This window comes from Euleptes europaea, chromosome 9 (genome assembly GCF_029931775.1).
Source record: "Euleptes europaea isolate rEulEur1 chromosome 9, rEulEur1.hap1, whole genome shotgun sequence".
Taxonomy (NCBI): domain Eukaryota; kingdom Metazoa; phylum Chordata; class Lepidosauria; order Squamata; family Sphaerodactylidae; genus Euleptes; species Euleptes europaea.
The window spans coordinates 50109419-50131903 of NC_079320.1; the positions used below are offsets into that span (position 1 = coordinate 50109419).

The 22485-nt window shown below is 38.9% G+C and overlaps 1 protein-coding gene across 2 annotated transcripts in view; it reads right to left on the reverse strand.

The window, feature by feature from the left end:
• Window positions 1-22485, reverse strand: part of MARCHF1 (membrane associated ring-CH-type finger 1) — a 163734-nt gene that overhangs the window by 26357 nt on the left and 114892 nt on the right. For both annotated transcript variants that reach the window (XM_056855862.1, XM_056855861.1), the window contains 2 exons: window positions 8367-8446; window positions 1898-2078 (listed from right to left, as the gene is read on the reverse strand). In XM_056855862.1, coding sequence (XP_056711840.1) covers window positions 1898-2078; window positions 8367-8446 — 261 coding nt within the window. The remainder of the gene's footprint in view (window positions 1-1897; window positions 2079-8366; window positions 8447-22485) is intronic.

Sequence of the window (22485 nt, forward strand, 5' to 3'; positions counted from 1 at the left end):
AGCAGCAAAACTATATTGACAAAACTATAGTCTTTACTACCCATGTTTTCTTGTGGAATTCCCAATAAACAAAATGCAGGCTTTCTTTTTTACTTTCATATTAATCAAATTATTAATTTCTCTGATAACTTTTTTCCAAAAGTTTTTAATTTTTTTACATATCCACCATACATGCATAAAAGTTCCTCTTTCCTTTCCGCATTTCCAGCATAAGTCCATATCTCCTTTTTTCATTTTGGATATCATCACTGAAGTTATATACCATCTATAAAACATTTTATATAAATTTTCTCTAATTTCATTGGTTATTGTAAATTTAAATTCTTCCTTCCATAGGTTTTCCCATGTTGCCAAATCAATATTGTATCCTAACTCCTTCATCCATTTCACCATTACTGGTTTAATTCTTTCTAGTTCTAAATTTGCTTCGATTTGAGGTATCTTGAGTCAGTGTCAGCTCCTTTCCAACATCAGTGCCACTTCCCATGCAGCCAATGCTGTTGGCCTGCTCCTAAGGCAGCTGCTATTCTAATCTACATACAGGAGTGTTGGATTCTGTTTTAGTTTTCCTCCCTGTTGTTTCCCATGATGTCCACACATGGTTGCTTTGAGGTAGGGAGCTACTCTCAATTATTTTTATAGCTTTTCAATTTTTTTTTGTCCAAGTGCAGGAATTACAGAAATTTATACCCTAGCCCTGAGCTTTTTTTTTTTTAATCCATACAGTAGGACCTACTAGATGTATCAAGACATAAAATTGACCCTCTGCTTTATAGCTGCAAAAGGTGTTTTGATTGCTATAGAAAATGAAGCAAACACTTATGGATGTTTCCTGTTTTGAATATCCAGGGAACTGCTTGGGAGAAGAATGGTTTATATAGCTGATATGTTTAAATGGCTGAGTGGGATTAGTGCACAGTTTAGAAAGATTGCTGGGATATATCAGGGAGATCCGAACTTTGTGTAGGTTGATATTTCAACTCATGTAACTGTTATGGTCATTAATGCATACAAGTATTCACGGCTGATTAACGTGAGGACCTTCTAGTTCTGCCTCTGCAAAATAATAAGCAGAACACTGGGTTTACAAAACATCTCGCACTAATTTTATTACATGCTCTGTAGAGAGCAATTTTAGCCAAGACAGATGTTGCTTATTATTTGAGATAATGATATAACCATAGCTGGTGAGATCTAAACTGAAAATATATATATTAAAAGCCTGTATCACATAATACAAATTTCACAACATTGAAAAGCAAAATTTTGAAACCTTATGACCCCCCCCCCCTTTTTTTGATGCATCTTAGCAAGTCTGGGAAGCAGCAAAGTTTCCATTATGGGAGAACAGAAGAACCTGACTTCCAGCTGATTAGCTGGTTGACCCTCCCCACCACCACCAAACGTTGCTGGATACAGAACAAAAATTCCCCAGTAGAAGAACCAAAGCTGTCTCCCAGTTGATCCCTCATTAGCTGGGAGTCAGCTTTTGTTAGCTGCAAGTCCCATGTGCCTCTCAATACACATTAACAGGTTGCGATCAGCCTGTTTATTTATTGGCTGCCAGATCACCACTGGCAAATGGGAAGTGGGCTGAACTGGCAGGTGTTCTAGCATCCCTAAGGTGAGGGGAGACTGACTTCTACATGTTGCAACTTTAGCTGCAGCAGATCTGTTTAATATCTTAATTGGGTTAATACTGGGAATGGCAACCAGCGCCAGGATTAATTCCAATTTAATACATTTGTGTGTGTGTGTGTAGATCTAAATCAGCCCAGTCAAACCAACCTGTAGATTTCAAAAGCTACAGTAAATAGGATAAACTAGGCTGGAAATGTAAAAGCACTTTCAGCTACAGCAGCCCACAGTTGGATATATTTAATTTCTAGCACCGTACCTTTCGAAGAGGTTTGAGCTTGGTCTCCATTATAAAATCATACTTGCAGAGCTCACAGCATCGTGTATCTGAGCTCTTAATCCACTGGTGCAGACAGCCCTGATGAACAAAACGTAGGGTCCCTGTGCAGCGACATGGCGTGATGAGGGGGTTTTCGTCGTCTCCCTCACAGTGACAGATCCTGACAGGAAGGACAGAAATAGCAAGTGAGAAAATGTAAAGCTTATTATTTTCTTTCATGCTAAGAATTGACATTCAAAACGCTGAAAGCATGTGACCTTTCAGATTAGATTCTAGAAGTAAGTCCAGTTCTTTTCCCCCCAATATGTCACTTACAATTACTGTGTCCATTTTTAGCACTGGCCAGAGGTGGAACAGCAGGAACAATGTGAGTGTTCTCCCCAACAATATGTGGTAAAGGTACTGAACTCCACTTTTGTCACACCTTAGCACTATCCAATTTAGTAAACTTATTTTTCACGCACACACACACACAACATGATTTAGTCAAGTTAATTCCTTTTAAGTGTTATACTCTTTAAGTCCCACTAACTTTAAGTCCGATTGAAACAAATTACTTCTAAAAGTTTGTAAAAGAACTGGATCACACCCACTGTTCTTAATTAAACTGCATACTCTTTAAAGTATAAAGGAGCAAACTGGTAACATGCGCACAATTGACCTTAATTGACCCATTAGGGTTGCCAGACCTGCACCTAGCAATTGTGGGAGCTTTAAGGAGGAGGGAGAGGGGGAGCGTTGCATGATTTTGTGATGTCACTTCTGGGTGAAGCTCTAGAAGCAACATCACCATGTCATGTGACAGTGGTTAGAGAGTCATATCAGGATCTTGGAGACCCCTCAGATCCCTATCATGCCATGAAAGTTTGCTGGGTGACCTTGAACTAGTCACATACTCACAGCCTAACTTACCTCACAGGGTTGTTGTGAGGATAAAATGGAGGAGAGGAGAATAATGTAATGTGCTCTGGGTCTTTCTATCCACTGGAGAGAAAGGTGGGGTCTAAATAGATAAAATGTTGATGGAGGGAAAAGTGTGGATCAGCTATTAGAAGTTTGGACAACTTTGCTCTATGCTTACAGAGAAGATATAATGCTGCTCTGCGACATTCTGTATACAACGTACCATTCTTAGGCCTGGTTTTGGCTTTTTAAAAAATAATAATGATGAAAATAAAAAATCACCTTCCCTTCCCCCTTCCCCTATGAAACTATTCTCTGTAGAATTTTCTCCACACCATTGTATCCTTCTTCACCTTTTGCATTTAATTTTAAAGTCAGTGTACTTCAAGAAAGCTGGATGTCAGATAGATATTATATTAAAATGTACTGTTATTTAAGATGCAGTAAAGTTTTAAAATTTTTTAAAATGCAGCTCTGTTATACATAAATACAAAAACGAAATCTATGGGTCTTATGCACCAGTAACCATGGGAACAACCCTGTCATCATTAGCTGTAACAACAGTGAACTGACTAATTAGCAAAAACCAATAAGAAAGGAGGAACAAAGATGAAAATGAATGAGTTTCAACGTGACCTGAGCAAAACCAACTCTAACCCCCATCTGAAGAAATGGCATTACCATAGAACAATAAACCATATCCTACCCTTCATAATGCCTAAAAACAAAACAAAAAATGAAAGTTTGCCTGACATAACCATGCCTTCTCCAATAGATCCAGTCCTTTAAGGTCAACTTCATGCTTCTATGCAGGAAACAGCATGAAACCCACGAACAGATCATCACATAAAGTATTGACTGATCGATTTATTCTATTTCCTACATAAAAGTGCTTTCTGTGTCAGAAATTTGTAATGTGTGAAGAGCCCTGAGCGACAAAAAAGTAAAACAATAGCCATTAGCGAAGTACAAACATTCCTAGCAGCTAATTAACTTTTTGTGAGTGTCATTACAATTTTGCCAGTGCGTCAATGGTAATTTCCAAGTTGTACCCCTTGCCAGTTTGGATAAAACTTTTATCTCAGTGTAAAACATTACATGAAGAGAACGACATCATTTTCTTTTTAAATTAAAGCCACTTCCCAAAGGGAAAATATAGGGCTTTGTTCATTTTATTTCTGTCTATATATAATTTATTTTACAGGCTTCACTATTTAAGCCATTTAGAATTTAGACAAATAAACTGGGGACCCAGGAGTCCTTTTCAACCGCTGTCAGAATTGTTTTAAATTATTTCAAAAGCTAAACATCACCCTAAAACTCCACTGGGACAGGCAAATAAAATGACACAACCACTTTGAACAGAACACAACGATTCTTCACTAGAAATACTTAACAAAACACTGATTGAATTATAAATTAAAAACATGCAATGAGAACACTGTGGCAACAGAAATAATGTCCAGAGGAAATTATTATGGAAATAACTTTAAACATGTTAAGTGATTGTCTTCTATTTATTTTAGCTGTGTTGTAATTTATTTACTCATAAAATTATTGGTTGAGTATGATGGGATTTGCTGACGGACAGAGATAATTAATGAAAAGAAGACCTAACTAAATTATGGTATACATTAAAAACATGGTAGTCTATGCGTTGTTTTAAAGGAAATTTCTGGCCTTATCATAAAGAAAAGAAGAAGAAAAAGAAAGAACAATTTATTTTCCCAGACACTTTGGCCTAATTTCCACACAGCAGTAACCACATTAATCGCTACACTGGAACTTTCCTCAGGGACAGGAAAGATTTACCTATCTCAGAGCTCTCATTCCTGTTATTTGACCAAAGAACACAGGAAAGCCAAAAATCTAGGGTACAAGTTTTAAGAACAAATAAATAAAACAGCAGATTTCAACAGGGATATGAAAAAGTCAGATAATGGTTTGTTTCAAAACATGACCAATTTCCTCCCAAATGTATTTATTTATTTCATTCTTTTATGGGGATCCCAATGGGGACCCAAGGCAGCTTACATCATCCTCTTCTCCTCCATTTTATCCTCACATCAATCCTGTGGGGTAGGTTTGGCTAAGAGTATGTGACTGGCCCAAGGGCATCCAGTGGAACATGGATTCAAACCTGGGGCTCCCAGATCCTATTCTGATACTCTAATCACTATATTGGCTCTAAAACTATAAAACTGTGATATGAAGGCCTAGCTGGAAGTCATTCTCCTCGGATGGTACTCTAGAACAGAAAGTCTGCACAATACCCACCTAAACAGGCAAACTCAGAAGCTTAAATGAAGGTGGAAAAGACACCAGCAGAATCCTGAATCTGTTCTAGCCCTTTAACATTAGGATCATATATCCCATGTAAACATAGCTTCTAAAAATAAAATAGCTTGTATAAGCCAAAGCCAGTCTTTGCTCTGACTTGTCAACATCTGGCCAGATGAACCCCATAAATCCAGAGTGAACTATCTAGGCAAATAGTGATACAGATTCTAATTCAACTCTATAGCCTCTAGGGCAGTGGTTTTAATACTTTTTGAAATGGGACCCACTTTTAAACATAATGCAGCTTCAGGGACCCACTTGCAAAGTAAAGTCCAAGTCATTGTTCCCTTCCCATCATAAAACATAGGAATTTTGCATCAGCTAACACTGAACAAGTTTGTAATTCATTATTCACGTTTAGTATTTATAAATATACAGCATTACTGAACAATAGATTGTATTTCCTAAGTCTTTCTACACATTTTAGGCAAAGGCAAAGAATTTACTCTCAAGCCTCTCCAGCCTCCTCTAACAGTGCACCTTGTTCCTTCTGACCTGTCAACCCACTTGGGAGAGAGTCATGATCTACAGTTTGAGAACCACTCTAAAACTTTTTGGAGCTCAAGTTAGATGTCCAGGCAAGCCACCCACAGTGGCCTGATGCTGACTTTTCCAGGGTAAGCGGTAAATGATGTGCAGGGCTGTTCCCCAGTCACCACTTAGCAGTGCAACTTGTAACTGCTGATGATGCACAATAGTTAAGCAACAACTGCTGCTGATGCGAAATAGTTAAGCAACGTGGTATTCAAACAGGATAGCGTTGCAGCCAACATTTTCATATCTGTGGCAATTATTTAATTGGCCAGTTCCACTAAAACACAAGTAGAAGCACTGGAACCATTACAACGCCTCTATTTTTAATCTTCTTGTTTGATCTCTCGACACTTCATTGTTTTATTTTGTTCTTAAATTATGCATTTTTTCTGACTCAGTATGAAAATTAAGCCACATAGTGTTCAAATGAGGCTATGTTGTATGCACCCCCTTCTCTTTCCTCAATGAATATTTTATTGCAATTTTTTCTTCTTTTCAAAGGAAATGATGACTATCAGAAAACAGACTACAAATTGGCTTTTGACTCAATGCAGGACTGTAGCTTTCACTACAGTGAAACAGGTATGCCTGTTTAAGCTGAATCAGTATTATTGGGTCATAAATCTTTTTCTCTCTTGTTTCCTGATAGTTTAACAAGATAATTTACTGGTGATAAAAAAATTAGAATGCAGCAGATTTTGCAGCACTTCCACTCGAGATACTTACTACCTCCTGAGATGATACATATAGGAATAAATGCAGTAATACTGGACTCTGACTCTGGACAGACATCACTAACTCATTGGTTTGGATCCGGACTAAATTTTCCAGTGTCAGAATGGAGCCCTTCTGCCCCCTCTTTCACTAGAGACCCCCTTCCCCTGCAGCCCACAAAATGCTGCTCCTGGGGGATAAGGCGCCAGGAGAGTCTGCAGTGGGAAGAGGGGATTGGTGGATATTGCCAATTTAGTCCAGACCCAACCCATGTTATGCAACAAATCATACAATAGCAGAACTAAAAATGAATTGAAGTTCATGTACTCCAACCCAAAGAAGTTCCAAACTTTCCTACCATTCCTACCAAATGAGGTTATGTAATAGAGCACTGTTGATTGCAGAGATTACTGGGCAACAAATAAAGAAAGCAAAAGTTACTGTGGGACATGCTGACAGAGGAAAACACCCTCCTAGAAACACATCCCAAAGGCTGCAAAGGAAGTTATTTCTTTAAATATTGGAGGAATAATTTGTAGACCATACTAATTAGAACTGATGACTTAAGCCTGGGAAACCAGGAATCATAGATCATTTATCATTCACAAGCACCAGAACCTTTAAATGTGACATTGGTAACCTTTAAATGTGACATTGTTCTTTTATTGAAGAAGTACATCCTACTATTCTGGCAAAAAGAATTAGTGTTCTTAGGAAGGTATGCATATCCTGTTGTCGGTCTACTACTGTTCTAAAATGACCCAATGACACATCTTTAATTATGAAATCTGAACAAGTATCAAGGTCTGCATTGCACCAAAACTACGTGCTGTTTTTAAGTTGCCACACATGATTATATATATTTGAACTCCCAGTAGCAGCATGAATCAGGGAGGGGGGAAAGCTCCTCCATGTAATTCATGGCAGTTAGCAATTCCTTTCGTATTAGAAAACAAACCTGCACTCTGAGACATCATCAGAGCAGTCATCATCCAACACAGGAGGTTTCTGAACTGCACTGGTCCCAGCAGGTACTCCGTTTCCCGGAACTGGAAAAGTATCACTGCCTGAGACTCTTTCTGAAACACTTTCCTCTTTGCTTGTTCTGTCTTGCCTAATGTTAAATGAAGTCTCAGGATCCTTGCGGTTGTTCTTGCATTTGTTCTTCCCACACTGTCTCAAGGACTTTCTTGCCTCCCCAGAGGACACCGACGACAGCGAGTGGCAGGTTTCTTTCCACCCTGAAATCTTGCCCCACCGGCAGTTTAAAATGTGGTCTTCAGGCTCAGCTGCTTCTTGCTTCGCTTCCCCATTGGTCTGCATAGCAGCAAGTTCAGTGGTGTCCTTATTGGAAGACCCATTTTGTTGAGTGTTTAAGGTATTCCTTTTTCTCGTTCTTTTGGCTCTCTCTCTCTTTCTAATTAGAGCCCAAGCATTCTCATCTGAAGTTGATGAATCGGATGATGCATTATGCAAATGGTTCCACCTAGTATTTGTAATTTTGGTGGGCACATAGCCACCCTTCTCTTCCTTTTGCTTTTCTGTGCGTTCACTGGTCTCCTCAGCCTCCTTTCGCCGTCTAACCCTTCGTTTCAACTGTTTCTTACCAGGCTCTTTACGAGCAGAAGTCAACATTGTGACTGAGGTTGAGATTTCAAACTTCTCTTCTGACATGTCATGCAAGGTTGGAGATCTAAAAAAATCAGCAAGCGAAGGAGATGGATGGGGAAATGATAAAAGAGAGAAAGATAAAGCAATAAAATAAGGAATACTGAAATGAAAACAAAATAATGATTTGAATAAGGGGGAAATGGAAAAAGGCACAACACAATGACAAATGAAAACTCGATACAAGCATAAATCCGCAAAGGAGGTTAGAAGAAAACAAAAACTCAAGATCACTAGATTAAGAAGGACTGTGTATCAACCAGATTAGGAATGTTTATTTAGCACATACCTACAGATGTCCTGAGTAGAAGGGCATACCGATAACCGTGACTGGCTCCTGGGAGCTGTCCCTGTGGTAGGGCTGCTTGCCTGTTGAAAGAAGTTAGATAGTTTGGAATCTTTATCCACAAAATAGAGGGTAGATATTTTACTGCTTTTCCACATGATTAATCTGAAGGAAATTTGTGCAGCTATTCATGATGCTTTCGCATACACAGAGCTTCACAAAATACAGGAAGCTTCTGCAAAAACAAAACCTTTTTGAGGAAGTAAATATGTTCCAGTGACTATAGCTGTCATGTCATACTTTTTTTTTAAAAAAAGGAACAAAACTTTCACAAGCTAGGGTTTCATTTTGCGGCTAGGCCTGCTTGTTAAGAAGGCGAAGGAAACAGCAGTTGCTTTCTGTTTTAAGCAGAATTTGACAATGACAGTGCTTTTTGTCAGAACAAAGTGAACTGCGCTGACATTGTGCTGAGCACGTAAGGTCTGAGGCAGAATTGTCAGACCTTTACAGTGTGGGAGGACAGAGGCACAGTGAATATTAAAAGCCTGTTTTTAAAATGTTATCACTGTAGCAATCAAGTTCACTTCCAGAAACGGAATGAATGTGAAATTGATGAGCCCGAGAAAGTCCAAAGTTCACACCGAAGCTCGACAATGTCTATTATGGCCTCAAACACCTGAAGCAAAACACTTTCACTGTGTAAACGAGTCCCATCGAAAGGCTGTCAAAGTAATTTGCAGACTAACTTACTGAGTGCAAATCATATTTTGATTGGAAAACAGAGACCGTTCTGTTCTATTTACAAACTTGTTGACAATATTGCCTTGCACAAAAGCCAAGCTAAGGTTCATAATTATTTGATCTGTTAAACAGCCTGGGTGCTTATTGTCATTGTCATTAACCTTTAATAGGCATAGTTCAAAAGACATCTTCTACAGATTCTCACAATCAAAATCAAATCACACCAACCCAAGATGAACAAACCAGGGCCCCTATCAGGCTCAGAAATATACAGAATATATAAAATACAAATAAATATGAAATATATAAAATATACCACATTATATAAAATATCCCTGACCCAGGCTAGCCTGATCTCGTCAGATCTCAGTAGTTAAGCAGGGTCAGCCCTGGTTAGTATTTGGATGGGAGACCACCAAGGAATACCAGGGTTGCTATGCAGAGGAAGGCACTGGCAAACCACCTCTGTTAGTCTCTTGCCATGAAAACCCCAAAAAGGGTTGCCATAAGTCGGCTGTGACCTGACGGCACTTTACACACACACCACATTATTGAAATTAAGCAAAAGGTTAAAATAATCTGCCCACCCAGCCGGACAGCGATACAATACAATAAATAATAATAGTCATAATCACTGACCATTCACTAAATAAAACCACAATCACAACAGCAATTTAAAATATTAGACGGGCTTCATGGATCCCCGTCTCAATAATGTTACCAAAAAGTTTGCAACCGAAGCAGTTGTTTCAGGCTTAGCATCAGACAATAGAGCAAATAACATTCGACTTTTATTATTGACTATTTCGGTATCAAGCAGATCTAATAGACAGTCATTACGAGGGCCCTCACCCAGGTGGCATTCCAATATAATATGCATAAGCGAAACTGGAGATCCTGAACCGCAGGGGCAGAGTCTCTGCTGATACGGAATGTGACTAAATCTACCTAGTAAGACCTTCGATGGAAAAGCATTCATACGAGCTAAGTGGGTGCTCATTTTTATGCATCAAATATATCACTCACAAGTCTCTAAAACTGACCTTCTTGGTACATACCTTGTGATTCCTCAGCAAGATGACTTTTGATATTTATTGGTTATTTGTTTTTGGGTTTTTTATTTCACAAAATTTACATCTCACCTTTCTGCCCTCACAAGGGCCACCAAGGCAGGTAACAAATTAAAACATACATAATAAAACCACATTTCAAAACCATTTAAACCAAGTGTTTTGAGGATACCTTAGTATACACTGCTCTACTAGACAACATTGATGTCTTCCTACATGTTAAGAGAGACCGCTAAAGTGAACATCTTGATTATATGTGGGAGATCAAATTAGTAATTTTGTCATGCAGAAGTGGCTAGAGAAAAGGAAGGAACAGATGGGGCTAGATAGTACTGCAAGGCATAGAAGATCAAATTGTCAATACTGCAACTATTTTTTTCTTACTACAATCTTATCAGTATATATGAGGATATGTCCATTTCAAAGTGCTGGATACATATTTTATTAATTTTGAAAATTACATTTTAAAATAAGGAAAATATTTATTTCTTGCATCTTCACAACTATGTTTTTTAAAGCTAAAATAACAAAATGTAAAAAGAAGGAAAGCTGGTATGACATAGGAGCAGAAAATGTTCAAGTTTTCTTGCACCCTTTCTCTCAATATTCAATTTGTGGACCTTGTTTTTAAATAATCAAATTATTTTGTGGAATGTCCACTCAACTGAAAGTTCTGAACCAATATATTCTATATCCAGCTTCCAATGGCTATTGAAAGGGTTGTGAGATGAAGGAAAGGAAACAATGAGACACCCTTCAACTGCACCTGAATGTGCTTAATTGAGATTGCCCTCTTCAAAGAACAATTTGTACTGAATATCAATTTTTGAGAGTTACTTTGGAAACCAATGCATTGGTTGAAAAGTGGGAGAAAATATTATAATAAATAAAATACATTTCGAAAACTCAAATGGCTATTTTTGTCACATTATTTAAAATATGCCTATTTAACAACAGCAGCTAGCAAGATTACAGGCACATTTCTCAACACTTCCCAGAAAGGCATCCAATCCTTTAAGAGCTCTGCATATGTAAATCCCCTTCTGTGCACAAGCACCCTTCTCCATACATTGATAATATATATAGTCATGTGTATCTATATCCATATCACAATGTCCATCCAACATACCTTGGATACATCTTTGGATGAGAATGGGGATGCATATCTGCATAAGGGGTCACCAGGAATAATAACTAGTTGCCCATGACTATAGCTAGAATACCATAGTCTTTCAACCTTTCCATACACTAGATTTTAGTTATCTGTTGAATGGAAAAGAGTAGTAGAGTTCAATTTTAAATGTAACTGGCCTGGAGATTATGGGATTCAAGCTGCTTGTCAGAAAAACAGATACAACTGAAAATGGTCATAAACTTCACAAACTGTACATTTGAAATAATTTTTAAAAGAACCCATTCAAGCAACTGTGAGTTGACTATATTCGGCTGACATACTTTCACAAATTTTACTTTCTCATAAAAATATAAAGTCAAAGTATTCTTTAAATTTGTGGAAGTGGAAGGAGTGTGATTACTACTTTTTATCATTGTCATTCTACATACATGTACATCAAAGATGTTCTATATTGTCAACCAAATATGTAATAATGTTTGATACAGAGCACATTCATTCTTTTCTCAACATCTGTGATTGGTTATGGTACATTGTGTGGGAGTTGGACACATGTATCCAGAAATACATTTTTCATATTGCTGCATTTTATTACTTTATTTTTATCCTGGAAAATAAGACTATAAAGATAGAATACCCATGTTGCCTCCAGCAGCTTTTTGGACTACTTATTGCTTCATTATTAAAGAATGGATTATCTGCTTCTCATTCTAGACCGCCAAAATGAGCACTGGGCAGACACTCAGAAAAGAAAACCCATGATATTTCCAAAAAGAAAACATTTCAGCGTTGTAAATTCTGCAGTCCCTTATGGGCGTTCACAGATTCTCCACTGGGAAGCCATTATGATTAGCAAAGCCTCCATCCATACTACTCTATTATGTGCACCTGAACCCCCATCTACACAGCTCACACAATCCATATACTAACACACAGGAAGTACATCTGATTTGCTTCCCAGGTGTACCTCTAATGTCTCCCATTATATATCTTCCTACCATCACAAATAATTCCAAAATTACTTTCTTACCAGGATAATGCTGCCTGCCCCCCCTTATGTGAATATGTTACAAAACATTGAATACATACTGTTTCTGTACCTGAAATGTGACATTCTGTGCCAAAAAAAGTATCAGCAATAAGCCTAGGATGCTGGAAGCCCACACTTTGTCCAGGTACGATGTAACTCTTTCAGGAAACAAAGTCAGAGAACTATTCAATGCTATTTCGTTAGGGCCACCACATGGGAACATCACTGTACCATGCCACCGGTTTCCCCAGGCAGTGGGAGGGGGAACTATCCAGATAGTGTTAGTGTCAATGAAATCCATCAGGCCACATAAACAAATTAAATTAAAACACAAATAAAATATAAGAAAACACACAAGGCTGCTGGGACTAGTAGGAGAAAATGCAAGAAATCCTCACCATCAATTAAAATTACTTATGAAGAAAAATGTGACTTGGCATGAGATTGTAAGACTCCTATAGAGTCCCATTTAATGAACTCCAACAGATTTTATCTCCAGCCAGGACAGTGATCTTTAATAAATGATCATAAATAGATGTAGTAACAAAGCTCAAGTTAAGCGAAATGCTATAAAAGGCCATTGTGGGAATGACATCAAATGGAAAGGTTGCCAGGTTTGGGACATTATTCTAATGCCGTCTTCGAGAAATAAAAATGGACGGAAATGCAGCCAGTGCAGCAACCAAGAGGCAGAACTGATTATCATAAGTGGCCATTTAACATCATCACTGTAGACTGTTCCTTGATAAGCAACACAATGGGCTTCTCTTTTATTTTGGAAGTGGTATAATGAACTTTAAATGGAATGTTCTTCTAATAGATGTTTGCTCAAAAAGGCTTTATTTTTAAAGTGCCGTTCAAATGAAAGAAAATTACACTAGAGGCCTGCTGCATCGCAGCAAATTATTTCAGCAGCATAATTAAAGACAGTAATTCAAAATTGTATTTTATGACAACCCACTTTTAAATAAGGCACAAGAGCTGTCCTGGGGACAGCCTCAACTGATTCTGAATTTTTGAAAGTAGCCAGTCAAAACCTAATATGCATGTAAAGCTTTACACCACTGAAGCTTGGAGTTTGGGTGGGCCTGAGGGTAGCTTATCAATCCTCTCTGCCCCCTGACAGCTTCTCTTTCCCTTGACAGGCTGGGCCACTCAGTGCTTGGAGTTAATCAAGAGTGCCATAGAATCGCACGAGCTCAAAGATAGTTCCACAGGAGGGAAGCAATAGCTTTCCCTCTGCTCTGTCCCTGATGCTGCTGCATTGGAGTGTGGCTGAGGGAATTTCTTCTGAGCATCATTTCTTACTACCACGAGTCTTCCCGTCCTTGGTTGGACATTATCTATCTACCACTGCCCTGTCAACATAAACATAAGAACATAAGAAAAGCCCTGCTGGATCAGACCAAGGCCCATCAAGTCCAGCAGTCTGTTCACACAGTGGCCAACCAGGTGCCTCTAGGAAGCCCCCAAACAAGACGACTGCAGCAGCCCCATCCTGCCTGTGTTCCACAGCACCTAAGATAATAGGCATGTTCCTCTGATCCTGGAGAGAATAGGTATGCATTATGACTAGTATCTATTTTAACTAGTAGCCATGAATACCCCTCTCCTCCATGAACATGTCCACTCCCCTCTTAAAGCCTTCCAAGTTGGCAGCCATCACCACATTTTAGGGCAGGGATTTCCACAATTTAACTGCGTTGTATGAAAAATACTTCCTTTTATCTATTTTGAATCTCTCACCCTACCAGCTTCAGCAGATGACCCCACGTTCTAGTATTATGGGAGAGGGAGAAAAACGTCTCCCTGTCCACTCTCTCCAAACCATGCGTAATTTTATAGACCTCTATCATGCAGCTCCATGGCACCCAGGCCGGCATAAGTGCCCATTATCAATATAAATGGGCACTTATGCCGGTGCAGGGTCACATCATCTCCTAAAACGATTCTCCCCCCCCCCCCCCCGCCTTAGGATTGAGCTCTGCATCTACAGTTTATGGGGAATGTTGAGCAAGCAGGAACAAGATAATTCATTGGAATAATGAATACACTGGTGTGAAAAATAGTTAGGAGATGCTTCTGCCTTTCTTTCCCATTTGGACAAAAAAGAAGAAGAAGCAAATGTTGTAGAAGAGGGGTAGCAAATCTTCCTCCACTCCAACCAGACGTGTCTGATGTTTGTAGTGCACTGAGATCAACGAGTCAAGGACACTTCCTATTGGGTTAGATGGTCTGTGGTTGGAGAGGGCTATGACTTTCAAACATGACCACAAGTACTCTCTTTTGTTTTCAATTTCAATTTGCAGAGTTTGGTCATTTAAAACAGATGCAAGAACAGACCCTGTCTTGAATTAATTTGCATGAAAGGATGATGCTGAGAGGTTCAAGAAGATATAGCACAGATAAAATATGCACGTGAGGGAGACTGCAAATGTTAAAGGGAAAAATATGTTCAGGGAGTGTTCACATTAAAAAGACATGGGATTATGGCATGGGGAAAGAAGTACATATGTGTACAATGTTAACTGTGATGCCATAAAGGTAGGGAAATACAGTATACAGCAATATGATGATATGGCTCAGAAATCATATCTTTGTAGAACACTGGACATGTTATACTGCATAGGGGCATGAGAGTTCAATATGGAGTTATATACTCAATTTTCTGCAAGACGTACAGAATTGTGTTCAGGAGCTTAATTTCCAGCAGAAGCTGGCTGCGGAGAATGTTGATCTTAGGGCAATCAAAAATTCACTTCCCTGTCACTCTCTTGTCAGCAGCAATGCTCCACTTTTTAAAAATATCACTGGAATCTTTTTTTTTGAAGCATCAAACTGGGGTTAAATTTTCCAGATGCCTAATTACAACATTACAAGAACAAAAGGTATGAACAGATGTTGAGAACGCAGGAAAATGTAGTATGCGTATGTGAAAGAAACTAATTAAAATATATGGCACACAGAAAGCATGTGTTAACTGATAGGATTACAACAGGAGATTTTTCACAGAAAAAGAGAGGAAAATGTTACATAGGGAAAGCACGTGTGCAACAGAGAATTCACATACTCAAAAATGAAAACTAGGTGGGGTCCCTCATTAGGGACTGTACTGCAGGTGTAGTCCCAGGACTGGAAAAGCTGAGGTTTACTACTTCAGAGTATTTAAAGTGTTTAACATACATTATTTTGTTGCAGTCCTTACAATAACACTATTATAGATTGAGGAATGGGGCTGTGAGAGAGCAGCTTGCCTCAAAGTAGAAACTACATTTGAATCAGCAGCCTTCTGCTTCAGAGCCCCACCTCTTAGCCACTATGCTGCATGGATTTCCTGCCTTTATCAATTTGGAGGAATGCTTCCTCAAAGTTTATTCAAATGTTATTTATTATTCTGTAAAGTACAGAGATGGTGGGGAAAATAATACATATAAATAATAATATACAATAAGATTAAAGTTGTTACTAATACTTATTTTTGTATGTCAGCTGTACATGGCCCTTATGGAGTCATTGAGGGAACCTAAGGAAACATACCTCCAAATAATCTACACTTATACTAAAGTCCACACAGGAAACAGCTGAACATCAACCATATAAGCAGAGCTGCAAGAAAAACCCATAATATATCCAGCAGCAAGTACAGCCATGGAACATATACTTCACTTCCACCCAAAAGATCTGTAATCGAAAAATAAGACCAAACTCCAAGTAGTACCCACTCATTAAATAGCTGATAAATTTGATTGCAATTTTTCATATTTTCTCAATCAAGCTTACTTTTAATTGCATTTAGTCCCCTCTCTACAGAGTTTGAAATGTAGCCTGTTTTCTTCCTAACTTGTAATGCTTTTTCTTCTATACTCAGTGACAGCAGGGGGATGGGTTTCCTCGAATATTGTTAAGTACCAGAACAGCTTTTGCTTCTAGGCTGCCATAGTAACAAGCTCTGCTCCAGTCAGCATCACACACCGAAATGATATGTTATTGGAATTCTCATTGTCCAGATAAATTCATCGCATTTGTGCAACGCCAGAAGCCAAAGTAACGTAGGAAACCCCCCCCCCACAGTGTTTTTTTAGCAACTTCAGCACACACACACTGATGAGGACTGATAACTCTATTAGGTCTAATCTAATCAGCATGAAATACACACTCCACTAAAATTACCAAGCACAGCTTTTGCTAACACAAGTGTCCACAGTGTAGTCAGACAGCACATCAAAATGGCTTAAAATACTGGATTTGAAAATACAGATGAAAGAAATAGAGGCAAATAATACATTAGAGGTCAATGTAACTGTGTAAAGGAGTGAGGACTTATTTAAGTTTATGCTGTTGGCATTAATTTTCTTTTCATGAAACTGATTTGGTAATATTAATATTTTCATATATGCTGGACAGTGTTTTCTTTTCATGAAACTGATTTGGTAATATTAATATTTGGTCATATTAATATTTGGTCATATTAATATTAATATTTTCATATATGATGGACAGTGTACACAATTTAGGGATGTGCAAGTTACTGGCTCAGTGTCATACCAGCATTGTTAAAAGTGCATGTGCTATAGAACTTTAGCTGAATGTATTCCAGAGCTTAATATTTGTTACCTATCCATCTACATTTAAGGATGGGGGGGAAACCCTCCACATTTTGTGAAGTTGCACAGGCATACATTCTATCTTGTCTCATTCTAAATCAGTGACAATCAACCTTTTTGGTCTGAGGGCCATATTGAGAAATCATTTAGTGGCCTGGACAAGGGCAGGATCTGTCATGCTTTTTCTTTGCTGTCTCAACACTAACAGACTCTAGGAGAGAGGAAGGTAAGTGCCAGCTGCTTACCCCCCCCCCCCCACAGCAAGAGCCTGCTGGGACCAATGCAGCAGCAGGGGCAACTGAGGCTCCACACAGGGAGGAGCCAGGTATACAGCTCAGGCTGAGGCAGCGCCAGCAAAGGTTGCCAGCTGCCAAGGCACCCCAGGAGGGATGGGGGAAGTGTGTGGAGGGGCTCAAAGGCCAGATGTTCTGTGGGCCAGAGATGGCCCAGTTTGGACAACTCTGTCATACTTATGTGCTGACAAATGTCCCAGGGCTAAGATGTATACCAGCATGGTTACTATTAAAGTCTCTTTGTACACAAGAAGATATATATATATATATAATAGTACTAATCATAATAATAATATATTATTGTAATCCACCTTGAACCATTACAAAAGAAGGGATATAAATGTTCTTTTCTAGAAATATATCTTCAAGAGTTGGCATGCAGAAGGCCCCAGGTTCAATCCCCAGCATCTCCAGTTAAAGGGGCTAGGCAAGTAGGTGATGTGAAAGACCTCTACCTGAGACCCTGGAGAGCCGCTGCCGGTCTGAGTAGGCAATACTGACTTTGATGGACCAAGGGTGTGATTCAGTATAAGGCAGCTTCATGTGTTCAAGAGTCACCCATCAGTGGCTACTGTTAGAAATGCAGCTATTGTACTCAAAGCATGATAAATATCTAGAGTACATTTTGATTAACTAAATCAGGCTCTATGGAATATGCATACCCATTTTAATAGCTGCCTCCAGTTTATTAGAATGAAAGTTTGAACACATCAAGTGTATTCAGGACTAGGTCGAAAATGTTCCTCTGCACTTTAGTCAGACATATGTGAACCATTATAATCTTCATTCAAAATACAATGTCTGAAATATTTTTGTCCCCTTGAAATCAGTGGGCTTAGGGGTCACAAAACTGGTCTCAAATTTTCAGCTACTTTGTTCTTTGGGAATAAAAGGGAAAATTCGAGTATGGAGAAAAACAAGCATGAACTATTCAAATCAGCTTAGAGAATGGGCAATCCCCAACGTGCTTGCAATACTTGAAAGGAGGTTTGCTTCTCTCTTATTAGAGTAGCAAGAAAGGGTACTGTGTTAATTCAGTACTGGATTAACATATGAGACATATATCAACACTGTGCACAGGTTCAAATAGCAATGTCAATGCCCTGGAAGGAGGCTACTGTTGACCTACAGCAGAGTATATGTTTTTAAAAGGCTAAGGCCATGGGAATGGCTACAACAGTTTCTTCTCTTGAATGTATGAGTATTTGGTGATGCGCTTTATCTACCTTTTATTGTTAGCTATAAACCTAAGTTTTCAATTAGAATTTTATTGGCACACTATCGTCTCTCTATTATTAAGAGAAGACCAGCTCACCAAATGTCAAGCTGATAGACATGGCCAATTGGCACAGAACCAAGTAAAAATAAAACAACTTGTTCTTTTTATTGTGTGCTAAATTTTAAATACATGCAATGAAGAACATCACAGCCCTTTGAAGAAACCATTACTTTCTCTCCTACACCTTAATGAAGCTAACACAGTGACTGCTTTTCAGAACCGCCATAAAATACAAACATTCACCTGCTCAAAATTTAAAAGCAAGTATCCAATCCATGTCACTGAACTTTAGAAAGTAAGCACAACAAATGCAGTATCAAAAAGTCTATGATAGTGTAACCAGTAACTGTATAAAAAGAAATATTAAATTTCACAAAGAAAATATATTTCTTACAAAATGGCACATTCCTACCAATTAGAAAAGGGAAATCCAAGGATCTACGTCAACAAAGGAGGTGGTAATAGGCCAACAGGCAATCCATTGATTGGCATGGCTACCGGTCAACTATTCCTTGATGAGCTGATTGCTTTGTTTCAATTTTTTTTGAAAAATGCATTCACCACTCCACCCCAAATCCAAACTGTCACTAAGCAATCTTTGTGGTAACAAGTATGTGTTTCACCATACTCAAACTTTAAACTGAAGTGTTAGAAAACCAACATAAACTGTAAAAGAAAATATATATCACTATTAATCATTTGTGGTGTTGATATTTGGGAGGTTTCTTATCCCAAGCATGTATCTGTATGTGGTGAGGTAAGTCAGTGTTCGCCACTGAAAACACATTATTTGCACCAAGCTACTGACCACTGGCACAGAGTGGTAAGCTGCAGTACTGCAGTCAAAAGCTCTGCTCACAACCTGAGTTCCATCCCGATGGAAGTTGGTTTCAGGGAGCCGGCTCAAGGTTGACCCATCCTTCCATCCTTCCGAGGTCGGTCAAATGAGTACCCAGCTTGCTGGGGGTAAAGGGAAGATGACTGGGGAAGGCACTGGATAACCACTCCGTAAACAAAGTCTGCCTAGTAAACGTCGGGATGAGACGTCACCCCATGGGTCAGGAATGACCCGGTGCTTGCACAGGGGACCTTTACCTAAACTGACCACTATAACACTCCACTTCAATGCTTCCCTGGATCAATTTTACCCCAATATTTTACTTACGTCCTAGATGTTTTCTTGCTTGCAGAAAGAAAACTGTAAATGTTCTTTGGGGACACTGGGGAGCAAGGCTAAAGAGGTTTACTCAGAAGACTCCTATGAAAGTGTTCTTAAGATTGAAGCCATTTTTTCTAGTGTGCAGATGACAATCCCCTATAAGGATGAAGTTGCTGAGCCTACGCATCCTGCCAAAATTGTATTTAAATTGGACATTTTCCCCAAGCTATTTTATAATAACTCATAATGGTCTGCCAATGTTTCTTCAGGGTTAGGATCGAGCTTTTAGTTAGTGGTCTTTTGATAGCGGAGAGTCTCTCTGTGCTTTTGAATGAAATAGGAATCAGAATTTGACAACGTGACACCCATCCAGCTGACGGGAGGTGGCTGATGCGACTGCATGAAACAGAATGGTTGGTTGACTAAAGATGAAGAACCTTGGAGTATGAGGTCTGTCTCTGGGGATCTTATGTGGGATGGCGAATCTGCACTCTTGCATGAGTGAAAGGATTTGCTTATATATGTACAAATAAAGCAACTATTACAAATATGTCATAAGTCTCCAGTGCTCTTTCATCCGAAAAGGAACTGAGCTCAATAGGGTTGTCCTTGGAATTTGTAGCCATTTGGGAAATGATAAGCACATAATGGTATCTTAGTAACAACAGCCATCCACATGATAAAATGCCAAGTACTCTACAATCGGGAAGAGGATTGACACTTCCCCACTCTTCTGTCGCTGGTGCAGCAGATTCACACAGTGCCAGAGCAAGCACTTTTTTGTGAAGTTGCTGTTGGAAGATAATTCAAAAGAAAGCACCACATTGTTTCTGCCCCCCTTTGGAGTGTGCTTCTCTTGTATAAATGAATATCTACAGAAGCAGAAAATCTGGTGTGTGGGGAAACAGATTTACAATAGCTTGCTAGGCTATTAGGTTTACTGCTGCTTTCACAGACAGATAGTGGCTGTCATGCCTCCAGGTACAAAAAGTTACTGTAAAGTAACTCTTTGATGTAGTATTCTCAACTTCATATCTTGTTCAGCAGCTTGGCCAGGGTTGTTTTGTGCTGCAATTTTCTTCCCTGCTTACCCACTGCTTTATTTTCATTCATACTCAGGAAATTAATTTCTCTCTCTGAATAAATAGAGTTGTTGTTTTCCTGCCATCTGATCTCCAGGCTCCCAATGACTATTATTACAAACCATATTAATCTCCTTCCTTAATCTCCTCTGTCCTTGGCACCACATATATTACAGAGGTTGAGTATCACTATATGCAACCTGTTTTTAATATTTCAACATATATGGCACCATTTTATCAAGAGTACACAAAATGAATCGAGGAGATACAGCAAGTCAACATGTCTCGGTGAGCAAAGGGTGGACATTGCGTGGGGGGGTTCTTGTGCACACTTCCAAAGCTTTCTGATCCATTTTGCTGTTTACTTCAGTGGGACATAGAATTCTCCCAGTGATAAATATTGCTATATTATTTTACATTTCTATTTTAAATATACTTACTGATTTGTTTGAAGCTACCTGTTTCTGAGGGTCACAAGAGATAGATATGTTTAAAATAAATACAAGTACATTTTTTTTTAAAATGGTGAGATCATGTGGAGTTTTATATTATGAATCAAGCATGGCCAAGCTCTTGCTAAGCTGTTCTCAGGTATTAGATCCCTCCTGGTTGTGATTTCTTTGCAATACATGGGTTGCCTGCAAGGTAAGGAAGGATGCCTACCAGGACAAGAACTAGCACCATACCTTACACTGCTATAAATAGGGTTGGCAGTTGGCAGAAAATTGCATACTGCTTCTTAACTTGAAGGAACTGCTCTCTTAAGAAAATCTTCCTGAAGGCCTCTACCTTTTCTAGATCACATCATGAATTCTTAGAACTCTAATGAGGCTGTCTACGTGTCATGGAGGACTACTTGGTTTGTGGGAGGGAAAGGAAAATGTCAAGAATCCTGGTGGTTGGTTGCGTGTAAAGTGTCAGTTACACATATCACATTGCAGTTTTCTGGATTAACTGGAGTCAAAATATTCTTCTACCGTCTGTCTGTGGCTCCTTTCAATGGTTACTGTTTGTAACATTAGATTCTTAAGACATTTTCTAAAAATAGACATGTATGAGAAATGAGCTCTGTAATGATAATTGGGCTTCACAAGATGATCACGATGCATATGTCCTTAAGAGAATATGGACATCAAGCTGTTTGCATCTACAGTCCTAGTTTTCAGAAGCAGCATGCTGTAAAATTTGATTATCTTAAAAAAGGAAGAATATGACAGAAACTATTATAATCATTTGAGTCATTCTTCTGCTCCCAACTTAATTTCATGAAACTTTAATTTTAAAAAGAGTTTGAGATAAAGGTCCCTTTCACATCACCATTCTAAACCTATTTTTATCTGTTGTTATCCCGATTCCAAGGAAAGTGATATTGGGACTGGGGTTTCATACAGCATATTTAAATCTATTTATGAACTGTACCTGAAGTGCTCTGCCCATTTCAAATCGTGTTGCTTTTGAATGCAGGCAATATAGCATTGAATTACTATGGTGGTCTAATGTAGGGCTGCCAGGTCCCTCTTTGCCACCGGCGGGAGGTTTTGGGGTGGAGCCTGAGGAGGGCAGGGTTTGACGATGGGAGTCTTCAATGCCATAGAGTCCGATTGCCAAAGTGGACATTTTCTCCAGGTGAACTGATCTCTATCGGCTGGAGATCAGTTGTAATAGCGGGAGATCTACAGCTACTACCTGGAGGTTGGCCACTCTAGTCTAGTACTATAATGCAAAAGTTGGA